Source organism: Orbicella faveolata, unplaced genomic scaffold (genome assembly GCF_042242905.1).
Source record: "Orbicella faveolata isolate gen_17 unplaced genomic scaffold, um_ofav_v1 contig_26, whole genome shotgun sequence".
NCBI lineage: Eukaryota > Metazoa > Cnidaria > Anthozoa > Scleractinia > Merulinidae > Orbicella > Orbicella faveolata.
The window spans coordinates 13,274,152-13,299,898 of NW_028301554.1; the positions used below are offsets into that span (position 1 = coordinate 13,274,152).

Sequence of the window (25,747 nt, forward strand, 5' to 3'; positions counted from 1 at the left end):
AAGTGGGCTATAATTTGATCTAATGCTTATGGTGACTTATTTGCAGCTCAACAGCTGGAAGGTGGCCATGAGGTTGCCACAGGATTCAAAGGCTGCCTGAAGAAGTTCACTTTGGATGGAAACTCCCTGCAATTTGCACAAGCCGCGGACCTACATAAAGTCTCTTCAGCATGTCCACTGACCAGCAGTGAAAAAGAGTCAGCAATCGAGAATGAGCCATAGCGATCACGGCAAAAACTTTGCAAATAACAATTGTTGATCAAGTTTTATTTTAGCCACTAGATAGCTAAAGGCCAAATATAATATCACTACTAAGTGAGGTTTACTTAAATGCAAATGCTATCAGGATACCTAATTTTCTGGATAATTATAGGAGGTTGAATTGCAGTGTAAAAACTTGCACTATTTTATAAGCTAGAACCAAGCCACAGTTGCTAGACGTATTGCTGGAAAAAGAAGAGGGATTTTTCTGTGATTGGATATGAAAAAGGGATGTTTCTCTGATATTTTAACAAACCCATGGTTTGCAATATGGTTATTCATGTCGATTGGACAAAGGATAGTAAAATATCAAACTGCTTCGCCAGTTCTACCATTTCTACAACTAAACCTTGCCGGAGTGGGTTTTTTTTTTCCAAAATGTTCTGCCCTCGGGACGACGAACTGTCGCTAGAAACACCAGCTATTTTATTTTCCCTAATAATTGCGCGGTGTCAAATTTTCACCAGTGGATAAGAAATAATTTTCTTCTCACCTAGTGCTTAATTAATCTTAATTAATATGATCACCCCGAAAGCAAATATCCTTTCCCTGAAATGACAGTGTATAAATGTAAAGGCGAATGTTTATAAATTATCTGCATTATCTGCAGTTTTAAACGAGTTGATAGGAAAGAAAGGGTGTGTTCATCAAATGAACAAGGTTAGGAACAAAACTGACTCGATGCAACAGCGCAAAACTTATCGACTAGATTGGTTTTTACTAACATTACTATGTGCGGAAGTCATAATAAAATGTACAAAATAAATGTCTAGTAAGCTTTCTTCTTATTTATATCCTTTTAGTTTACCCCAATCCACAAATTCCAAGGTTTAAAATACACGCCGTGGAACAGTAATCACGGTATTATAGCAACATAGCCGTCATTCGGTGATTCTCATAACAGTCGTATTCACATTGTTCACAAGTTACTTTTCATTTTTGTTCATTTCAGTTGAGGTGGAATATTCTACAAGCGAAAAGTGCACAATAACAAATACCGTTAATGTTGATGTTCGGTTTATGATTAGCTCCACGCGCACCGTGTTCTGCCTAAAATTAAAAAGCTACTCAAAGTCAATTAACTGACCAATCACAGGCGAGTGACGGAGATCTTGCCACGAGGGTGTCACATGACTCGAAACATCCCCTGTAAGAGAGAGAAATGGAGAGCTGTTAGGTGAACGGAGAGGAGCACGTGTAGAGAAAGCGCTTTCAGCTCATTCTCTTGAAAACGCTGTGGAAACACTCGCCTGCGGCTCGTGTTCCCACAGCATTTCTCGTTCTTCCAAACTTCCACTCGTGTTTCTATAACTCGATAGAAACAGGGAACATGTTTTCTATTTCTTAATTGGTAATTTGAATATTTATCGATCAAACTGGCGGATAGAAGGCGATAAATCAGGTCCCTGGCCTGGATAGTCAGTTATCCAGGTCAATGCAGATTAATTAATTATGAACTGGTTGTGTTGTGGTTAAACCCAGTTATCATTTTGCCGCGAAGTTCAACAGTGGAGTAGTAGGAAAACGCTATGTATTATTTTGATCTTAAATACCCAGAACGTGTTAATTCAGAAACGTCCATTCCTTTAGAGCCCTTGTACTGTAATCAGTCAGCTCACCTTGGTAGGAGTACGGAGACGCCAGCAGATCAAGACGCGGTGATGTTTCTGAAAACAAGATATAAGTAGTGTAGTAACATGTATACAGTATCACAAAATTTCACTCTATTGGGCATTGCCTACATACCTCTAGCTAGACTGTTTACAGCCTCTCTCTCTATACGCGAAAGGGAAGGCGAGCGCGAAGCATCCCCGTCAAGTCTCCCGCTTTGCGCTGGCGTCCTGTTCTCTCGCGATGCTATCGATGCATTCAATGATCGAACAAAAATACAGGAAAAAAGAGGGCTGTGAACAGTCTCATCTCTAGCTAACAAGTTAACTAATGGGAAGTGAGTGCTGCAATTATAACGATATCGGTTACGGTGCTGTTAGGTTTGCTGATATCTTCGCGGACTTTCAAAACAACGATATTATCAAAAATCATCACATTGTTTACACTTGACAGAACCTCTACATATTGACACATCATTGTGTAGGAATGTCTGTATTGTTCACTCAAGAATTATCATTGTTTTAGTTCCACAACGCGCTCCTGGGCTCATTCTAGAGAACTTCCGAGATTAAAAATATCCTGAAGTTACGTCGCATGGCCTATCATATTTTAATTATAATAAATATCATATAACTTTTAATTTTCATACAGTGAAGTCATACCTCTGGAGCCACCGAGTGAGTGGGTTTATAAGAAAATTAATTCCACAAAAGGACAATACACTCTGCGTCCTACCTTGAGCAGAGAGGCTTGAAGGAGTTTGTTTCGTCCCAGGGCCGCCGTGGGAATTGTCCGGGCGCTGAACAGAATTTATTAAAAGCGGCGACGATATGCTGAAAGGTACGGAAGTATGAAGACCATTTATCATGTGAGATGTCGTGGAACTTTTTTCTTCAGAAACAAGACCTGTCCTATTTGTGTTTCTTTGTGGAAGCTTCGGTGTTGCTGTCTCCCATGGCAAACCTTCAAACAGTGCCAGACCTCCACTATTCAAGCCTCCCTCTGATGAAACTGCGGGAGGTGTTCCTTGAAAGGGACTGGTAAAATCCACGTCGCTTTTTAGAGGTGTTTGTAAGAAACTTTTATCGAGAGGAGAATACGGTGAATGAGGGAGACTTGTCGTTTGCGGAGGGGAGTTGAATGAAAATTTTGCAAAGTCATTCTTGGTACCATCATCCGAAGGTGTGCCCCTACTGCTTGGAGTCAGCGGTGTGAGCAACGCTGGCTCACTTGTACGACTAGTACTCAAGTCTCCATCGGTGTTGGATCCAGGGGTGACCTGAGAACAAACAAAAACAAGAAAAACAATTCAAGTTACTTAAAATGGATGTTTTTGTATTCATATGCACATGAACGCATTGATTCATTGCTGCAAACGATCGATTAACATATGAAGGTGAATTGTTTGAGCGAGATTTAAAATATTTACCGTTCCGTTGCAAGTACATGTGGTTGTCTTGATGATAAAACATGTTATGATTGTTTGTGACTTAAAAAAAAAAGTTAAGTAAAATAACACTTAATTTAAAAAGGGTAGCCCGTTCAGCTCAAGGGCTGGTATCCAGAGGGCCCTGTATAAATAAAATCAGATTAAAAATACAAATTTATGTACACAGATTAACTTAATAACGATACGTTAAAAACTAAAACTACGTTAAAAATCTAATTACAATACTAAAATACTAAGAGAAACCACGAAGAACTATTACGATAATAAAAACCCTTTTGCACGGCGGCAGAAAGTCTGTATGTCCTCGGCTTTCGTTATGTCGGTGGGCAGCTCATTAAATCAATGTGATTTGGCTGGAACAGTGATTTTTAAGCTGCACGATATGACATTAAGGAATGTTTTTCCACCAACGCATTTCTCTTTTAATCATAATGTACATGTACATGTAACTTTACTTGAATGCCAACATAACAAGTTATCAATGAACTACGGCTGCTGTTTTAAACTCCTTCGTCATTTTGAATGCAACGTTTTCGTTAAAGTATTTTAAATCATCGAGAGATAGATATTCGCGTCTACGCTTACCTGTTGGCTCTTTTGCGCCTGTTTTATTTGGTCCAACCTGCTGGCCAGAAGTGACGTGTCTGAAGGCGTTTGCACCGCATTCTGTTTCCCAGGGAAGCTTTCTTCAGCCTGGGAGGTTAGCGGTTTTGATGGCGTGTAATGTGGTGTAGTAAACGATTGTTGTGTTAGTTTAATCTTATTTAGTCTCTGAATCAGCGCTGAAGTGTCGACCTCATATGAAGAGGATGAGGTATTTTGAAATGACGTTTCTCTAAAAAATGCGGCTGGCTTCGGTGTTTGATGCACACTTGAATGGGATTGGATCGTTTCATCCTGCTCCAAAAGAGTGCCACGCCCTGGCCGTGTATCCCCGAAATAGGACATCTGGCTTGAATTAGGTGTGGTGAGTACAGCTGAAGGGTCAAAGCCCATTTCACGTGTTGCACTGTCGTGTAGTGTTGACGCTCCTCTAATCCGAGCTGTGTCTAAGGGCGTTTGCTCTCCTGAGGGACTGTGTGGTGAACCACTAGCGCCACGTTGCAGAGATGGCTGCTTGATCCTGTTCAGTCTTTCAACAAACTCTCTTGTGTCAACAAGTTTAAGCTCGGCGGTATAATCTCGCTGCTCTTGGTAAGAATTCGGAAGGAGTGAATTGTTCTCTGATTCTGATGTAGGTTGCATCTCTGAACGAACAGGGGAGCCACCCAGTTGCAACCGAAAAAGATCAGGTTGCGATCTTCTTTCCACTGATAGAGCGACTTCATCTGTTTCGGGTGCAGCCTGCTCACCAAATCTACTGAGATATTCAATGCCATTGAACGACGAATTACCACTCTCTAAAGACGTTTCTTCAAAGAGGTCACTTCTCGCTGACATAGGCGTGGCCTGAACACCAGAATTATCCAGATTTCTATCATGGGGAAGCAGCCAGAAATCAAGTTGTGGTGATGGCCCCATGGACAGAGGTACCCTGGCTGACATTGGTGTTTGATGTGTAACTTGGTGCCTCGGTGTGACATGCTGTTGTTGCGATGACACTTCTTGGGATTGGGGCGATTCCTCAAAGAGAGCTTTCTTAACAGACTTTGGCGTGGACTTAGCAATGGAGTGGTTAAAACGCTCATTTACAGCAGGGTTTGAAGCGATCTTTACATCAGAAAAGTCAGGAATTGTGGTCGGAAGCGCAGATGACGTACCATTCTCAGGTGGTGTTTCGTGAAACAGAGAAGTATTGAGTGAATTCGGAGGGAATCTGACATCAGACCAACTGAGGCTAGTTACAGCTTCTTCCTTAACTGGACTGGGACCGGCTGATTCAGCAGACTCATCAAGGATGGTTTCGAGAAAACGACCAGGTTTGGTGTCACGTCTTGGTTGAAGCAAGGTTTTTTCCGCTGAATCCTTGTATCCTATCAAAAGTACAAAACAGCCCAGTATAAACTGAATAGTCCAAAGAAGATACAATTTCTTGATGGACAGAGAAGTGTTTTGTATCAAGGAGGAAAACCATTTTGTGTTGGAAGATGACTTAGTCGGAAATCTAAGAAAAATAACCAGATGGACACTCTATAGTACTTCCATTGAGTCGTTCACATTTAACAACAGAGAACCTGGAACAAAATGAAACCATTCTTACCAGTCGGCTCCGTCTTGGCTGGTGTTCTTGGTATACGATCTCGAGGCTGAAAAGCATCTTGTCCTGAAAATAATCTAGTTTCAGACCTTGCCGCTTTGATTAAAACAATTAAAACAACAACTAGCATGGGTTATTTTTGGTAACGACTTTTCTCTTACACTAAAAGTTTAATCCGAAACGTACTATGCAATAATGTGAAAGACAATTACTTATGTCAGGGTACCTTGACAGTGCAGTTGTGCTGGAAGGACAGAAACATACCTAAAGCACCTACAGGATCCACTAATGCTTGAGCCTAAAAGAAAAAATAAAAGAAAAAATGCACAGTAAAGAGATAAGAATGAACAAGAACGTTACAAGAATGTTCTTGGCAGCCTCATTTGGTGACTATCATCACCGTATTCTTTGTATGTATTTGACAGTTTGCCACGAACATTAAATTTATGTTTTGAAAAAAATAGTACTTAGTCTCCAACAACACCCGGACTTATTTTTCGGCTGCAGAGCAATAATTTCATCCCGTAACAATGATACACTTAGTTCACTTCCGTCGAACTATTGCAAGGACAAACCGGACTCACATTACTATCACCTTATGCTATAACCTGATCTGCAAAGGGTGTCTAACATCAATAATTAAGATATCTCATTAGATGTTTTGGTTTGTAGTATCGCTGTATATTTTTACGAGTTGTTCCGTATTTTGACGAGCCCGTAGGGCGAGTCAAAATACAAACAACGAGTGAAAATATACGGTGATACTACACACCAAAACATCTAATAAGTGATTTATTATCCAACTGCTGTAGTCAATAAATTTATCAGTGAAAGAGGGAGAGTGTGACAGTTTTGCATCCGCGCGCCTACCTGTCCGGCAAACAGGTTTTCTACTGTACAAATAACTGTACAAATAACTGTACAATATCGCTGTATATTTGTACTCGTTTCGCGCGATATTTGGACGGTATTCTCTACAGTTGGATAATAATACTCCGTATTGCTCGGGAGTTAAACCCTTTCAGAAATGGGGAATTTGATGTTTCACACTGTAATACGACATTACCTGGGGAGTGCTGGAACGAGAAGAAGGAGCTGAGGACGACAGAGAACTAGAGGTCGTTTCGGTCATTGCAATGGCATCTGCAATCTGCGAAAACACGTAAGAATGAGACACAGGTTATCTAGCTAGTTTCAAACTGTAAATCGGAGACGAGTGAAAAAAAGAAAATAGGGCATTGAGTATCACGAGAAAGAATGGCTTTGGGTTGGTTATCATTCTCCAAGAAAAAAATGGACACAAAAAAACATCCGTAAGTGGTTTGTTACCTGATCTGCTAAAATATTCTGTGGTTTCAGGTTTACTGGCAACTCTTTTGATCCATTCTTAACTTGCTTTGCTCTTGGGGTAACATAATGCTTTTTTGAGTAAAAACAACACAACGCATTAAACAACAAATAGGCACATTATTCTCTTTAAAAAGAACAGAAAAAATGCAAGAAGATTGGATGAGGGATATTAGGCAATGTCTAACAATTGTAAAATGCTACCACGATCAAAACTTGGAAATACCAGGATTGATAAACTACAGAAAGCTACAGAACATGATAATGAAAATCCTGAACTAAGGGATGTTGTCTTCACGACCTAAACTGCAGTGCTAACTTGAAGCTGAATTTCTATTTTGGCTTTGGAACGCACACATACTGGATAGCTGACACTTTTCTCAGTATGGACTTGTGCAGAAGACTTCGTTTTCCTCCTCTCAGTTGACTTGGAGGTTACCGTCATGGCGTTTAGAGTCTACAACATAGAATAACACAAAAAACTGTTCTTCACTCACTACGTTTCAATAAAATTTCATCAAAGATGCTACAATGAATTGAAAATCGGTTAGTGGAGAAAACATTAACCATTACTTGATTTGGTGGCGGATGCTGTTGTGGTCGTGGAAGTCTTGAAGGCACAGCCTTTTTGTCTCTGCCAAACAGGGAGATCATAAATAATGAAACTCAAAAACTTTGACCTTCATCAAATTCATTCTTTAAACAAAGTCACAAGAGAATGCAATATAGAACATACTTAAGCTTTGAGACGGATTCTTGTTTGTCTGTAAAATAAGAAAAGTCGAGTCAGGGAAAATACTTAAAACTAGAGCCTGCCCATAGTAATGCCAGAGATCACTTGAACTACAGGCCACTTGCACTTTCCCTAAAACATGTCAAGTCATCAGACATTGCTGGATGGTCTTTTAATGAGACTCGTACAAGTAACTTGTCTTTTGTTGACGAGTACATTAATGTCAAAAGAGTAAAATGCATCAATCACCATGTAACTGTTTTCTTCTGGCAGATTTGGTCCATGCTTGGATCACATCTGGAGTAGAAACTACAAACAAAATGCATTCTAATGTCAATCACAAGGGGAGATTTTTCATTGTGCAAAGAGTATTTCACACGTAAAGTTTCTGGCCGTTGCTGCAAAAGTCACGCTTTCTTAAGTCGGATATTAGAGGGCACAAGCACCATTGGTAAGTCTCTGTAAAAGTTCTCGTTAATAAATAATTTCCTATAATGAATCAACAAAACACTTTTAGACACTGTGTAGAGCAGTACTATAGGAACAAATCAACTTGCTAACACCATGCTCACAAAATTCCACAAAGGCTTTATGCAAGCCTGAAAACCGCAATGTACAGTAATTAGGATAAGCTAGAGTTTGGCAATCATGGCAATCTGGTTTTGGAAGAGTGATACTATATAGTGGATAGGTTTCAGTGCTCGTCACAAGGGTAGTGCCTCAACATTCTCCTAGAATTATGTTCTAGTACAATTCTAAGGGTAGCTTTTCAACATGGCTAGAGTGACTCTTTTGTCAAAACCACGAACTCTATCAGTCGTTGGATATGAGGTTTAAACTTTACAGTTTGAACTTAACACAACAGGGAGCAACAGCTTTTATGTGGAGCTACTGGATGAAGACATCTTTATTCACATGTACAGCACGCTGTACCTGTATCTGGTGACATCTTTAGACTTTCTTGAAAAGATGTGATCCTCTCTGCAGCTGGTGTGTCGGCAGCAGCAAAGGATACTGGAGGGGTAGGAGGCACCAGGCCTAGATTCTGAAAAGAGCAATGATGAGCATGACTAAAGTTTCAGCAAATTAATGAAAAGGAAACTTCCTGACAAGATGATACTGTACCTACAGAGTACAATATGAAGTAAGTGGTTACTCACAGGAGGACAACTGATTTCAGTTCAAAGGTAATGCCTAAAATTTCTTGATTTATGATTTATGATTCAATGAGTAAAGGCAAACTGAAGCATATAAATTGTTTAGAGAAGTTGCAGCTGATTTAATTCAAATTGAGCTGGTTAAAAAATGACAAAGATACATGTAGGAGGTGTTTATCAGAAATGCTGTATTATTTTCACGTATCAGATTAATTTATATAGTTATCTCTAATGTATTCTGTGTACAGTGGTATGTGAAAACAATTCTTCAGTTTGGTTTCAACCACAGTGGCAAATACTTCATGTATAGTTATCAAACAAATATAACAAGCCACAACAGTAAAAGTGTTTCCAGGATGAGATCTCTTCAAGGATCTTTCAAGTTTTCTATTGGGAATGTTAAGGGTTGTGGAATATTCTTAGCAGAAAGTATTTCAAATTCTTAGCAACGATCTTTAAGGAGCTTCAAAGATCTTTGAAAGATCCCTAGTACCCTAAAGGATTTTTATTAACAGGTCTTACAAGATCTTGAAAGATCTTTCCCATCAACCTACAAAGTGTTTCAGGATCAGAGATGCATGTGAATGGGAGGCAGATATTACAGCCCAATGCGCCGCCAGTATGCCAGTTATAACTAAGTTAAGATAATCCAGATTTTCTAACCACCTACAAATAAGACAGGTGCCTCTAATGGCTTGCTCTGTTTCTGTTCCAGAGTCCTGTAACATTGCAACTTCATTTCCTTGATAGATTCCTTCATGGCAGGCATTGTCTCCTCAATTGCTGCCCTGTGTGAATTGAATGTGCAGAATATAACAAAGGGGTAAATCCAAAACCTTTTACACTTTAAAAACTGTAGCCACAATTAAAACTGAACAATGCTTATTTTTTTTAATAATAGGCACATTATTATGGTCAAACACTGACTTGTTTGAAATCACATAATTGCCTGCATAATCAAGAATCCACATAAACAAAAATTTATCATTAGGCAATATAATTCAGCATTAGAGAAACGTTATGAACTCACAAAAACAATGTTCAGATAATTCTGTTTAACTGCAAAATAATTCTACTATTCCCAAGCCAAAGTTAAACTTATCAATACTCAAGTTTTCCTTTGGCAACAAATTTTAGTGATTATATTTCTAGCACGTTTTGTGACAACTTACTACCTACAATATATTTTTTTAAGCTTTTGCAATGTACAGGGAAAGACTCAATTAGTTTGTGAAGGACTCATATTTTCAGGCTGCACAGGATATGGAATTTAGTTGCCAAATGCCATATGTGGAATTAGAACTTCAAATAAAATAACGAATGCACAACTTATGAAAACAAAATGTAATATTATTGTTTAATTATGAACAGTGCACATAGTTGTAGAGCAAACCTGAGAGACTTGGCATTGGTAAGATGAGCATGATGAGTGTGAAGTGCTGATCTCATTGTTGGACTTTCATCTTCAAAACTGGGAAGAGGCTCTAAGAGAGAAATTTAAAGCAAATATCCTCTGATTTTACTGTTAATATGAAAATTGCCAGGAAAGTTAACCTTTCTTCTGCCTAGAATCTCCTTTGTCTTAACCTTTATAGGTTCCTTCAGCTGGTTGATGCCTTATGATGTAGTGACACCAATTTGGAAATAAAATCTCCAGGGTGCAGTTGTCAAGATTTAATTGAAATCACCTTGGTAGTTTTCTTGACACAAAATAGATATTAGCAATCATTTTAATAAATCATAGAAAATGCTGAGAAATGTGCCAGAGTGCTTTTATACTTTAAAAGGTGTAAACAAGGTTTTGTACATACACTTCGCCATGAATCTTGCACCTTTCTTTAAAACAAATCATGGTACTAACAACAAACCTTGAGAAATTTGCTCCTTGATTTTGCTAAGAGACAAATTCCATAGTTGAATCAGGCTGAGGAGGAAAACAAAATTGCATTATGATCAAGGAAATTGTCATATTACTCCACATTTCTTCATTTCTTCTCCCACCCCATCTCAATGTTGAGCTCTCAAAAACAATACACAAACAATCCTTATCTTAATCTATGATGGGGTTCAACATTAAAAGTGCTAGGGGGACCTTCCAAATGGTTTGTACGCTGTATGTGACACTTAACAAGTGTTAATTGTAAAGTGTCTCTCTCTGTGTTGTTGTTTTTCTGGTGGGGTGGGGGCCCGAGGGGGGGGTACTCCCATAAAATTTAATTTCGGATAGGTGTGTGTTACGAAGGGTCTTAAACCCTGACCCTATTTAAGGATGAATCAAATGAAAATTGATACCCTATTTAAGGCCCAAACCCAAAAAATGACACCCTATGCAAGGGAAGAACAAAAACTCAAAATAGCTTGAACGGGTCAACTTTATTTCGTTTCTGGGTGTTAACGCACTGCTATTTTAGCTGATACAATTTAGGCACCCTATCTAAGGATCACACCGGGACACTATGCCAACATGGGCGAAAATGATACCCTATTTAAGGATCGAGAACCTCAAAAAACCATACCCTATCCCGCGGCACATACCTATATAGCCCATACGGGGGAGTACCCCCCAGGGGGTGGGGAAGGGGAACATTCCAACTACTATTGACTTTGGTTGACTTTATAATATAATTATTTAAGATTCCTTCAGGGCTTTCATTAACATTTTCAGCAAGAGGGCAACTGGTTTTCACAGGTGGGCAAAACTATTTGAACTGAACTTTTTATAAGCAAAACTTTCTGCTGGATGATCAAACCAGCCGCGCAAAATCATCCTTACAGCCGGTCAGTTTGCCCGGTGGAGTAAGTGACTGACTTTGCAATCTTTATTCTAAAAACAGCCCATCAGAGTGCTGAGAGTAACTAGCCCAGACCATGAAATAGATGGTGATTTTCACCAGCACCAGGCTACTTTTGGCCGCCCTGGTTATAGGGTGTAGCATTCATTTACATGTCACTTCACAGGAATAAGCCTCACCTAAAAAGATTCACTTTTCCACCAATGTAAGTGTCCTCGATATTTCTCTGTTAAGAAAAAAAAAAGTAAAAACACTATGAGGAAGAATCCACATTAATAAATACAGAGGAATCCCGTTAGTACAGTCACCAACGGGCCATGAAAATTTGGCTGTACCAACAGGGTGGCCATATTACATGTTTCATGACTGGCCTATTTTAAGTGGGAAAAGAAAAGGTGGATGGAAAGTCAGATGCAAATTCAAACTAAACATGTAGTTCAAGATGTCCCACCAAGTTTGTCATCAAACTTGACATGGGTTTTTTAAGAAACTAGCCTTTCTTATCTCTCTTTCACAGTCTCTCAACAGCAAGTCTGGAACCTGACAAAATCAATAAACAGGCAAATCAGGAAAAGATACAAGCAAATGCTAAGTACTGTTGATTGGTTTGTTTATACAACATCATTTACATCACATGTACATGCACCCTGTATTTAATAGCCTTCTTAGTAGCTGATGTATCATTGTGTCCTTCACTTTAATGCAACATATATCTCATTGCTTTCCTCCTTGTTTAAACAGGGCTACATGTAATAATTATCTACAATCATGGACAAAAGTCTTGGGACAAATTTGCACTTTTGGCGCTTTTGCGTACACGCCAGGCACGAATACAACTTCACTTGCCTAACCTCACCCCCCACCCCCCATACAATGTTGAAAACTAGCATGTACAATTTCACCTGATTTTCAATATTGTGTTGGGGGGGAGGGGAAACAGATACCCGTTTATAAAGGATATACCAGCATTTTCTTCATACTTCAATTCTAAAACACAGATAATCCGCTACATTACATAAGTGTCCCAAGGACTTTTGATGACGCCGAACTTAGACCATGCTGGCCAATGATCTCATGAAAACTCACATGTGCAGCAGGGTAGCCTAAGCATGGCCACTAAGCCTTACAGGGCTCATGTTTCTCAAATTCATTGTTCATTGTGTTCCAGTAGCATTTGCTAGGAATTGTTGCTGTGTTCTGTCTCTCCTTCCCTCCCTCCCACTCAGGTAAATATGAAATCATTTTCCTCATTCAGTGTAATGGTGCTGGCTGCCACTCACAAGGCAGTCATGGATACCTAAACACTTGGCTCAAACACAAAATAATGGCTTCACCATCCTGAAAGGCATTAATTTACATATACATGTATTGTTGGTGACTAAATAGTGTTACAGTTGTCCACATGAAGCTACTGTGCAGAGCTATTATAAATAAAATACATTTCCATTTGGTTACCCTTGGTTGAATCTCAGAAGCATCAATGTGGTATTTATTTGCTTCACCATTAAGCACTGAATCCACTATTCTTCTCTGTTCAATAAGGCAAAATAAATGGAGGAACGAAATTAACATCCTGGTCTATTTTACAATTAGATTATGACCTTAAGATCTCCATCGCTTGATTGTTGACGAGAGCACAGCCCAAGTCAACTATTGCCCATAGAAATCGAGAATGAATAATCTATTAATCTAGTAAATCATTTAAATCCTCTCGCCAAACACTTCAAATGCACAAAGAAGTAGCCATCATTTTGTTAACAACCACACACTGCTGGGCTACTCACTATCTACTTAACAATTAGATTATGAGCTCGAGATTTCCAAGAGATGTACCTCATAGAAATCAAGAGTTTCTAATCTTACTGTTTTAGTAGAATTCTTACTAAAATTTACTTCAAATAACAGTTTCCAATTATTTCTTGACGTATTATTAAACTTTGCGCCTTAAAAAGATCACTAGGATTGAATTGTCATTTAAAATTGAAGTTGTGTACGTGCACGCATAATTTTTTTTCAACAATTTCAACTTTATTTAAAGTCAAGAAACTGTAAATGCCCTTCGTTTAGTCTTCTCAGGAATTTAATCCCCCATTTGCATCAAACGTTTCCTCCAAAACTTTGGAAAAACGAAAAAAACAGCGCCATTTCATAGACAGCCTCCAGGCACTGCACACTAATGGCTGATAGTGTGCAATGGCTCAGCAATCAGATTAGTAACAGCATTTGCATTAGTATACATGTATTAATAGAATTCTACTAAAATAGAATAGATAGTGAACAGAGTAGCCGATAAGAGAAGAGCATTCGTAATTTGGAATGCTGGTGGTTTATCCTAAATGTATATATGACTCATTTTTATTTATTACACAGTAGACTAATAACATCAACATGAGGCAATAGGAGAAAACAGAAATTAGCTTGAAGTGAAATAATTATAATATTGTAACTTTTTCCATGAATATTTTGGACAGTCTGCCAACAAGTTTTTGAAGGTTAACAAAACATAATAAGAAAATAAAGTGGTGACAGTATGCTTAATGGCTGAGTTTTTTTCATTGTTTATTAAATTTTGTTTTCTATTTTTTATTCCAGTTTATGTAGCAAGTGAAATTTTCTGAAGAGATCTATTTGATGTAGCAGCATACCTGAGGAGCTTGTACAGAGTGGAATTCAGCAATTCCAGCCCAGAGATCACGGATCTACATAAAAAAAAGCATTGCAAAGGATAGTTAGGGTGACGAGTGTTAGATAAAAGTGACTACTATGATATACATGTAACAGTGTATACAGACGGCAAACATGGGTTTATCATCAGTAACTGACTGAGAGACATTATATTATTTCCAACCTTCCATTGCTATGGATTTGTCTTATCGCATGTCTTGTATTTCACACTTGTTACATTGCTTACAAAAAAGTAGACATGTGATATGTTGTTATGTACTTCTAAGTTGATTGCAAAACAATAACTCAACTCAGTGTAAACATAGAAGACTTTTTCAACACTTGCTTTGTAAGATAAACTTCTCTATTTTGTTCCTCATGTTACCACAACTCTCTGAAAACCAGTCCATCAATGTCATGTGAACTCTCTTCCCCAGATTTCCACTGTGTAATACTGAATTAATACTAAGATATGTCATTTACAAGACTGAAGCATAGTCATGACCTTTTGCAAACTTTGTGTTCTTTTGAGAGCTTCTACTTCTTCTTGGTAGTCTGTTTTCATACTGGGAACAGGGTTAAACATTGGATTACAATAAATAATGAATAATGTCAAATGTTATCCAATAAAGAAGGGGACTGATAACTTCTAACAATTTAATGAGTTATAATTTTAGGTTGCTTCACAAAAATATCATAAACTGTCAAGGAATATACTTGTAAATGGAACAGAGACACTTTCAGATACAAGAGACTTAACAAGCACTTGAATACATTTCATTTTACAGTCCACATGTCATTGTTACAAATCTGTTTCTGTAGGTCATAGATTTCTCATGGCTGGGTTGGAATGTACTGGCGAACATTTGAACTACTGTAATGTTACTTTGGCAAGACATGTCTTACAGCCTGGCGTATACCAAATAAGATTACAACTGGCATCATGATATATTCACCAGAATTTACCCCACCCCCAAACAAAATATGGACTAACCAGCCAACTGTTGTACAACAGTATTTAAATAAGTACAATCTGTCCTTACCCAGTATTTGTACCTCGTGGTCCAATCATTCCATCCAATTCCATAACTTGTCTTTCAAGATCACGCTTCTTTTTTACTAAAGATCTAAACTCCTTTGTAGACTCCCTGAAACAAGTATCATGTTATCAATACTGCTGTCAGTTTTTTAATTTATTTCTTATTACCAGTCCACTAAAAAATTACATTTTGTTTTGGGACATCCCCGAAAATCACTTTGGTCTGTGGAGCCTGTTTAATCTGATTCATGCAGCCCTTCTGGCCGCTGGTAATGTCATCTGTTGACAATCATGGACAGACCCACATGACACCTACAGCTCGTAATATTTGTACACTTGTCCTTATCTTTTACATGTCATTTTGGTCTTTCAACCTACATATATTTTGTTTGACATTGCTAGAATGGAATGGCATTACCTACTTATGTGAATACATGACTGAAGTTGTTATTGGGAAAAAAATGCAAAGGAATGCGGTTTGTGTTTGAGCGACTGTTAGTGGGGAGAAGGGTTGCATCATGACCCAAGAAACAGTTGTGAAAGTAATACATACATGGCAAATTCTTTCCAATGATGTTCCACTTCTACTGCATGCTGGGTAAACTCTATAAATCTAACAAACAGTAGGCATTTAATGAAATAATTTTACTAAAAACTATCATGTGTCATACATATAATAACATGCAGCTGAAGGGTTGGTTGTAAGATATGTATTATGTTATGTTTGCAGTTGATTACTCTTAGATGGTTAGGCTTCTGAAATATACTACTAGTGGTGGTGGGGTGGGCTTCAAGCCGTAAAACTTCCATAAAAAAAACGGTAAAGTCTGCATGCAAGCCAAGTGGCCCATCAGGCTGGAGCTTATCCCAGTTTCTGTAGCATGAAGCGCCTAGGAGTATTTCTACTCCCTCCTGGATGGGATGCTAGTCCATTGCAGGGTTACCCCCAGCATTAAGTTCGCCGGTACCCATTTATACATGTACACCTGGGTGGAGAGAGGCACTCTGAGAGTAAAGCGTCTTGCCCAAGAACACAACACAATGTCCCCGGCTGGGGCTCAAACCCGGACCGCTCGATCCGGAGACGAGCGCACTAACCATGAGGCCACCGCACCTTCCACGTAAAACTTCCATGGGGGAGGGGAATTGGACAGTTTCTTGAAGACTAACACCTATGAAACTCGAGTTAATAACTGCCTTGCAAGATAGAGTTTGGGTGCCTGAGACATCCAGGAGGTTCCACTATTGGCAGCCAGCTCCTAGATCAGGACCGCTCCCATGGCTGGCAATTCTAGCAACCTAGCCATGAGCCCCCACATGGAAGGGAGAAAAACAGGCATTGATCACACTGATAAAATGGTGAAAAGAGAAGGAGGAACAGGGGAGGGGACACAACCTCTGAGAACAGTCTCCATGCTTAAAACACTAACACTCAAGGAAAATGCTGAATAAGCGCAAAAACTTCTAAAACACCCTGTGGTCCAAGAACATGTGGAATTCTGGCTTGTGCGCAGATCTAAATGTTGCTGATCAAGAAGGCAAGACTTGCACTCCTTGTTGTTACCTCCATTAAACTGCATTTAACTGCATTTATAAAATTGGAAAAACAAATTACAAACAAAACTTAAAGTACCAGTAGTAGTAAGTTTACATACATGTACAATGTACAATGTACCATCACAAACTATATTATACCTCTTCTTTAGCACAATGTAATGAGCTTCCAGTGCTTTTGACATGACATGAGTAAAGGAATGGTTATGAACTGTCTTTGTTGGAAAAGTAGGAATACTGATTATTTTACCTGTTGCAAACCATTAAGTAAAAAATAAATTAATAAAAAGATAACTACAATCAAAATGGTTTTCATACATGCAACTGTATTTTTGACTGGTAGTTTGAAGAACTTTGAAATTTTATTAATCTAGATGGACGTATTTAACCTTCAAAAATTCATAAATAATTCTACATTAATTTTACATTATTTTAGAGTCAAAAATTATTCTCCAGTCATGTACTTTTTGTAATTTCTGTGATTTATTTGCTTGTACTAGAAAGACTAACTACTTAATAACCGAGAGTGAGGTCGTTATGGGAAAATCTCAAACTGAGGCCTTGCCGTATTGACCGAGCGATAGCGAGGTCAAAACAGTAGGCCGAGGTTTGAGATTTTCCCGTAACGACCGAACGGTCGAGGTTATTAAGTTGTTTATTATATGGCTCATCATATCAATAAAGAGAAATATCATTCGAGCGGAAGTCATCAATTTACATCTGGCGATGCGCACGTCTACCGATTCATTCATCGTCTCAAACCTAGGGCAAAACTACATAGTCAGTGAATTTCACCACTGTATTACGTGTTCCGTTAAAAACACTCATTTCTTTACGGAAAAGTCACTGTCACAGCCTCAAAAACGTATTTTAGTATCGTGGTACCACAAGTTGATGGGGAAGTTTTTCCGACTTTTGGGGCGAAACGTCAACGGATATAGAAAAGACAGCAAGTGCTTCAAAATTGTCCAAACCAACCGTCTTTCGGTGAAAGAAGATACTAATGCTTCAGAATGCACTGCTCAAAATAAGCTTAACTCGATCTTCGCATTCGCTTTCGACAACATATCTTCGCCTTCTTCATTCTGGGATTTATGGATGAACATTTCAAGCCTTGTGAACGTCTGCAGTTATCAGAAACACTGCTACCGACAGAAACCGCCCGATTGTTTACATCTGATGATCCTGGAAGCTGATTTACACTTGCTTGTGTCAAAGCGAGGGAATCTATTTGACGAGAACTTTGACGGAGTTCAATACTTCGGTAATTGCTGTGACTAAGATGATAACTTATAAGTTTCTTTGTGGTGTTCTGCTCAGGATGCATGGCAGATCTGCCGATGGTGTTTTTTACTTAGCGATTTTAGCTTTACTTAAGACTAGGCAAACTTTGATTGTTTTTCACTAGTGTCCACCAAGGTTACCGACTGGTAAGTCATCTATATAAATTTTATTAAAGAAATATCTCTAAACTTTTAGCTACTGCTATCCTCGTACTGATTTTAATCGGCTTTCATCGCTTCAATGCGCTTGAATTTTCAGAACCGGGCTCTTCCTAATTTGCATAATCCGTAATCGGCCCGTGGGCATTACGGGAGAATAATGCCCTACAATTCAGTGACAATTAACCAATCAGAGCGCGCGTTATATCGGCCACAAGCCAAAGCCATATAATAAAAAGTGTTATTAAACTTAAAGTTAAAGTTAAACTTAAAAAACACACTGTCATATTACCATTCTCATAGTCAAGTTTATCTTGAGTAAGCAACTCTACTGGAAACAACAATCTTACCATGATCACGGTACATAACTTTTGTTAAAATATACAAGGAGAAGTGATGAAGAAATGAGTAAAAACGGTCTCCTATAACAAGAAAATATAAACAATAAATAACTCAGATTTACATATTAATTACCACTTTACAAACAGATGTACTTGTAAGTGTAATTCAATGCATGGATATCCAAGTTTAATAAGGTCCAAAAAGTTGTTTGTTGTGAAAGATATTACACAATCAATGTCACAAGATATATGTAGTTAAAACAAATATCCAATTTCTTGCAAGAAGTTCAATCAATCATTGTAAATTAGGACGTTATTTGCAGGTATAAGTCAGATGATATTGTCAGTTTAGCTGTACAGAAATATCACTCTAAGCTTGTTGCTAAAAACTTGGTCGAATCTTACTTTTCTCGAATTGAATGTGCAGAAGACTACATGTTGTATATAATAATAATAATAATAATAATAATAATAATAATAATAATAATAATGATAATTAATTAATTGTGCTAAGTCAAGGAACTACAAATTTAGTTAACCGTATTAAACTACCTCCAGGAGAGTGGAAAAGAGATTGAACAATTCTAGGTAACCTTGCTTCTGGGTCTTCCTATAAATGACGGCAAATAAAGCTTCATCATCATCATCATCATCATCATCATCATCATCATCATCATCATTTACTACACATGCATTGTATATTGAATAATAATAAATATTATACATGGCACTTCCTGATGAGTTCAATATTTTCCAAGAAATATTATAGTGATTTATGCTGCTTTATTTCATACATGTACATGTATTTTCTGCAAAAGAGTATCTATGAAATCCCTCTATTGGTCAAGATAACATATCACAAGTAAGCAATTTTATTTACAATATTTTACCTTCTGTATTCTGGATACCCAGTTGAAGCAGACTTTTCTAAACTGTTGTTCAAGTAGTTTATCACGGACAGGCCAACAATCTCTGCATGGTAGTTTAATGAATTATAGCAGCATTAATACAGAATACAGAAAAAAGGTCATGATGGTAGGGCTAACACTGTGAATTTAAACCTACCAACACAGTCAACTACTGCACAACTATACCTAATTATAAAAAATATGCTGGCATTGACAAATCACAGTACTATTGGTCGAAATTAAAAATCATCTTACACTATTACCCTATTAGTCTATTAACCTATAACTTTCAATAAAATAAATTCAAAAATTTTGATGTTTGTAAAAAAAAAAAAACGCAAAAGGAACGCACTTATACATTAGATGGGCTTATATCCTGGAGGGGAGCTTATACCCGGAATGATATCTTTGTTAGCAAATAGAAGGACTTACAGTGTATATCTTGGGGGGGGGGGGGGTTATAACTGGGAGGGGGCTTTAACAATATAATTAGTGATAATCGGTATTGACATCAATTAATATTTTGCAGACATGGAACAGAGAACTGGGTGCGAGCATAGTACGCGAAGGCTCATGCGTAGTATGTTTGTAAAAAGAGACGGTTGCAAAACTTGTGACATTCTACAGTCAGCCTTGCTACTAGCACTTTCGCATAACGGTTATTTTTATTGTTTAATTAGCATTATCTGATTTGATTTTTCATTCTATTGTTTATAGCTAGATCACCTTAACACCCCAAAGGTGGTGCCACTGTATTTGGTCGGGGGTACACAGTCCCTATTTTGCCTAACAAGAGGTTTTGGGGGTTTACGTGTTCGGCTTTGACGCATGTAGGACGTTACTCAACGTATCTCTTATCCACTTTGTTGTAAGCTTATTGTCAGAAATAAAACACAATTATCTTGGGCCTTGCTGACCAATGTGCCCATACCTCAACCTTTGAGTGTGTTTAGTTGTGTATTGAAGGCAAAATTGGGATTTTACGGTATATGGCTGCACCGAGATAAGAAATTTCCCTTGGAGTGTTGAAAAATATTTCACTAGAGAGTGAACAAGTGAAACAATTTCAACACAAGGTAAGAAATTTGGTATCTCCAAGTGGCCATGTAATGCAGGTCTCAAAAAAAGTGTCGTCCAGTCGTTCAGGACCAGTAGATTTTCCTTCCAGGCAAGTTACTTTTCATTCTCACTTGCCCGATGGGCAAGAGATAAGGCAACTCGTCCACCAACTAAATCACTAAAAGAGCAAACTAAGGCTTGTCCAGGGCAAGCAAAATAATTATTTGAGGGCTACTTGTTCCGAGAGCAAGCTGGAATTCAAGTTTTTTTCTAGGCCTGTAATGTTCTATTTATTGTATAACCACCAAAGAGTTATAATAAGAACCACTCATCTTGGAACCTGAACTTGAATTTGAAAATCAAAATTTGTATATTTGTAATGTAACAGAACTGCAGAGTACAGGTCAATACCTAAACTCTTCATATGCCAGCTGTGGATGAAGTCTTGTGAAAAGAAAATGCATAACAACTTCCATAGCTTTCTTGTTTGGTAATACAAACATGTCACTAAAAATTGGATAAGAAGAATGAAAGTTAATGAATAAAAACCATGCTTACTCTATCATATAAAGTATCACCATCTACTTTATTACCAGGGTTGTAGCCAGTAAAAATATGACTAGGGCAATGTCCATCATTAAACTCTCTTCCTTAATATTAAGGGGGTTTGTGATGACTATAAACAACAAAAACGAAAAAAAAATGACTGAAACAAGTGCCTCAGTTTGCCTCTGTAATACTAGCTATGACCCTGACTACAGTACTCATGTGGGTTATTGTTCCAAATCTAAAGAAAAAATTGCAAAATCAGCTACCTATTCTAACAAATAAAGCTCCCAACTCAAAAACTTTGGGAAAACCCTGCAAGGTGACAAAGTTTTCAGAGTGTACCCAGCTTAAAGCTCAGGTAATTTTGAGAACTTCTAAAATGTCACTCCTACCTCATAATATTAGGGATGGACCATTATATTTTTGACGGGGTAGTGGAAATGAACAATTTACCAAAAAATCAACCTGCACAAAAGAAACCACGAAACAAAATTCCTCCACAGAAATGGGGCAGATCACAAAACATTATTGCAGAAAAATTCCTCTTAAGAAAAATTGCCCAACTTCTGGCAGTCGGTCAAAAATATAATGGTCGGTCCATAAAAACCATTAGGATATTATTATCATAGATCTGTGTTAATTGTCTGACTTATGTCTTGTTTCTGTCTTCAAGGAGAGATTGGACATCTTCATGCAGATTACAGAAATCTGGATGAACGAATCCTTTACAATGTAAATGGTTAGTTCAGCTTCTGAACAAAGGGGCAATACTTCGTGTGATGTCTGGATAGGATTTGAGTAGTTCTTTTTTTAAGTTACTCTTACATAGGAATAAAGGAACTTCTCAGGTCACAGCACTGCAGGCACCTCAGTTCACATAAGCTTGCGCATTTAGCCAACGTTACACATGTTTATCAGTGATTCGATCTCCATACACTGTCTGGCACTTCAATATTCTACATCAGTTAAAGCGCTCTGATAGTGGTCTTTGCTTCTAGATATCTGAATTAAAGTTCAGACATACATTTCAAACTTACCGGTTAAACACTACTCTGTATTTGGACTCCATTTCTGCAGGGTTGAAATCCAACAGCAACAAGTTTGTGAACGTGATCTCGCGTAAGTCTAAATGATTCGGCATTATACCAACGGGTTTAATACATTCATTCATGGCTATATAATGAGCAACATCAGCAGCAACGCAGGAATGCAACAAGGTCAAAATTTTCAAGTGGACTTTCTTGAATCCGAGATGAATTCGGTAGATTTCTCTCGATTCGCGCCACAAAAATGAAGTACAAGCACTTAGATACACTGTACCAGTTCACCTCTGCGGTGAAAAGATCCTCACACGGGCCTGGGAACGAATAATTCCAAATCCAAAATGGGTACCTTGACATTGTGTAATCGTCTCTCGTCTTCAACACGAATAATTGTTAGGAATATGAACTATAAAAACTTACTTATTGATCGATCATCGCAAAGATTTCTGGCCTTACTTTCGCCGCGTCGTTTCACTATTGATAAAGTTGGAAAAGACACAAAAACAGGGACAGAACCCCAAGTGGATGGAGCGAAAAATGGCGACGGCGAGAGTGCAGGTTCGACAGAGGAAGATCCGTACGCTCCATTTCCTGACGATGTGAATCCTGTCACAAGAGAAAAAGGAGGACCAAGAGGGCCGGAACCAACTAGATATGGAGACTGGGAAAGAAAGGGACGATGCATAGACTTTTGAATGTGAAATTATTAGATATGGAAATGCTTTGATATTAATCACAGTAGTGTGTCGATGAAATGTGATGACAGTGTGTGATCAAGTTTATCATCATAGAACGTTTGAATCTCACCATCCCACCGATGTACAGTAACGTGGAAAAATAAGTGGCCGGGTGTTCTGGAGTTTTGGTCGTGAAAATACTGGAGGAATTTTACCGGGAAATTAATTAAACGAGAACTCTGAAAGCGCAAGTTTGTATAATCAAGAGCTTCAAGAACTTCAAGAAATATTTAATTCAGTTGTTGTCGATTCCTTTATGTTATCAGGTGGTCTGCCTTGCATGGGGATTTATATCTCTTTTGCAGACCATCCTTGTGGCATTTTTTTTTTTTCTTTGATTGTATAGTATATTAGCTAGTTTTTGTGTTACCACTAGCCATTAAATTGCAATAAATAAATAAAAAACTATTCGTTAAACTTTGGCCCGCAGTCCCACAGTGGATGAGATTGATTTGGTGCGTTTTCCACGATTTTCAGCTGATAAATTTAATGTATTGATTGCACTTGAATGGCAATGCGTCGTTTACTTTGCCAATTCAACCTAAAATAGATTGACTGCCTATACTAAACACGTCAGTTGTGTTAACACCTCCACGATTGTCTTTGATTCCAACGTCTGTCCAGTTGTGAAATCAGTTTACACTTCATTTCCATATGTTGAGACTTTCAATTTAAACAAGGATCAAGCAGGATCGCTGTTTATTGTTATCGTTTCTTTAATCCATGGTAAAGCCAAATGAACCGAACATTAAAAGGCAAAGAAAACTTACAAAGACTTCACCATTCAATGAGGAAATGATTGGAAATGTTAAAATGTAAGGGAGAGCTGAATATTTGGTATATGTAAATCTTTAGTGACACTGGTATCCCCGTCGAATACATGGCTGTGTACGGAGAACATTCTAAACGAGAATACTGCTTTACAAATCAGCAGTTTATTAGATACTCTATCTAATATAATAATCGTGTTTTTGAGATGCGCCCTATGAGAATATAATAGGCGTAAAGGGAAATAACCAGCTGTTAGGTTGGCTATAATAACAAACAAAGAAAATATAATCCAGTGGTCAATGTTGAAACTTGGCTTTATAATCCTAGGGAAAGTACGAGAAATGACATGTCATGTGCCCTTGGCCATACGATCAAGCTCGTCTTTGGACATTTTTAAAAACAATTGAAAACATATCTTTTTAAAATCGCCTATGACTGTTTATAATTTTTGTAAATCTTAGTTACATGATCCGTTTTATAATTTTGTATTTCTAGCACATTTTATCCTTTTTATAAATCTTTGTTTTAGTTTGTGAGCTTCTTTTTATATGTAAAGCGCTTTTGAACATGTCATAGTATTAGCGCTATATAAATGTATAATTATTATTAGTATTATTATTATTATTGTTATTATTATTGTTATTATTATTGTTGTGGTTGTGGTTGTTGTTGTTGTTGTTGTTATTATTATTATGGTATCCTTAGTTGACCGTCATACCCATATTTTCAGTGACATTTTATGGGTAACGATAGGAAATTTCTAGTTGCACCTCATAATATTGCCTGAATACGGTAATTTTTTCAACCGTTTTTACTAATGATATTATGGAATCTTTGTGTCCTCTGCAGTATAGAGACAGTTGTGTACGAACTACCAGATTGGAGTCTCGGCAAACCCATAGTCAAAATCGAGTTCACAAGAAGGAGAAGAAAAAAAATCACTTTTTAAACCGAAGCAGTATTTCACCGGTTACGTATGACATATGGTGGGTGATCATTTTCACTGTTGCAGCAACTGTCTTTCTGTCCCATCTCAAGTGCTTTGGGAAACGACAAGCTAATTGTTCTTCCAAGTTTTAAATTAAAGTTCTAAGTTTTTTCTTCTCTTTTTACAATAATATTTGAAGTTTTTGCAAAATTTTCACAAAACTAGCTTTTCGTTTTTGGAAAACCCTGCCGGATATTTCTGGCTTTTGACATATTCTAAAATATTTCTATATTTTGCAGAATTCATCCTTCCAACATTTTCCGTATTTCCTGCGAAAATCCACTCAAATCCCGACTCGCATCGATGATTTAGACACGTGGAAAAAGCTCAAGGGAATAGAGGCCTCATAGAGGGGGTGGGGGAGAAGGGAGGTTGGGGTAGAGGCTAAGTAATTCATATCCCGTTAATGTTTGGACTAAATATTTTGTATCCCGTAAATTTTTCTTCAGTCAAAAATCAACAATTTTAATACAAAGATCTCCGGGGACGCTCTCGGTCTTATTTAAGGCATAAATTTCTTTTTGCTACTTTTATTTCGACAGAAGCCCATCTCAGTCCTTTCCGAGTTGAATGATGAATGGTATATTCGGTCGATTACTACTACCCTTAATTCGAACTAAAGAAACGATAACACCTAGTCATGTTGGAAGGGGATACCCATATCACTAGAGATTTGGGTATCCCCTACATTAAGGCATTTATAGTTCTTTCCTCCCTTGAATGAATTTCGTCTTTGTAAGATTTGTTTTCCTCTTCGTCTTCAGTTCATTTGGCTACCCTGAATTAAAGAAACAATAACAAATAAGCACTCTGGGAGGGGATACCCATATCACTAGGGATTTGGGTATCCCTTACATTTCAGCATCTCTAGTCCTTTCCTCATCGGAATGACTTTCGTCTTTGCAAGTTTGCTTTGTTTTTGCTTTGTTTTGTTTTGTTTTGTTTTTTTTTTTATCTTCGGTCAATTTGGCTACCCTGAATTAAAGAAACAACAACAAATAAACACTCTGGAAGGGGATACCCATATCACTAGGGATTTGGGTATCCCTTACATTTCAGCATTTCTAGTCCTTTCCTCATTGGAATGGCTTTCGTCTTTGTAAG

The 25,747-nt window shown here is 37.8% G+C and overlaps 3 protein-coding genes across 3 annotated transcripts in view; 2 read left to right on the forward strand and 1 right to left on the reverse strand.

Moving 5' to 3' along the window:
• LOC110063263 (uncharacterized) overlaps positions 1–1,027 on the forward strand; it is a 54,609-nt gene extending 53,582 nt beyond the window's left edge. The window contains exon 51 of the mRNA XM_089296354.1: positions 47–1,027. Coding sequence (XP_089152480.1) covers positions 47–222 — 176 coding nt within the window. The 3' untranslated portion in view covers positions 223–1,027. The remainder of the gene's footprint in view (positions 1–46) is intronic.
• LOC110063274 (uncharacterized) lies at positions 253–22,407 on the reverse strand. The gene is made up of 29 exons (XM_020770233.2): positions 22,142–22,407; positions 20,967–21,062; positions 19,479–19,560; positions 19,141–19,198; positions 18,598–18,669; positions 16,947–17,055; positions 15,805–15,864; positions 15,256–15,360; positions 14,718–14,778; positions 14,194–14,247; positions 13,004–13,078; positions 12,044–12,088; positions 11,728–11,774; positions 10,625–10,680; positions 10,150–10,240; positions 9,427–9,544; positions 8,533–8,644; positions 7,849–7,908; positions 7,603–7,630; positions 7,440–7,500; positions 7,228–7,323; positions 6,849–6,938; positions 6,586–6,669; positions 5,784–5,817; positions 5,523–5,585; positions 3,908–5,295; positions 2,608–3,151; positions 1,881–1,928; positions 253–1,408 (listed from the first exon to the last, which is right to left on the reverse strand). The coding sequence occupies exons 1-29, from the start codon at positions 22,273–22,275 to the stop codon at positions 1,326–1,328; spliced, it is 3,954 nt and encodes a 1,317-aa protein (XP_020625892.2). The 5' UTR covers positions 22,276–22,407; the 3' UTR covers positions 253–1,325.
• A 42-nt stretch (positions 22,408–22,449) lies between these two features.
• LOC149108215 (uncharacterized) lies at positions 22,450–23,306 on the forward strand. The gene has a single exon (XM_089296353.1). The coding sequence runs from the start codon at positions 22,489–22,491 to the stop codon at positions 22,840–22,842; it is 354 nt and encodes a 117-aa protein (XP_089152479.1). The 5' UTR covers positions 22,450–22,488; the 3' UTR covers positions 22,843–23,306.
• The last annotated feature ends 2,441 nt before the right edge of the window (positions 23,307–25,747 follow it).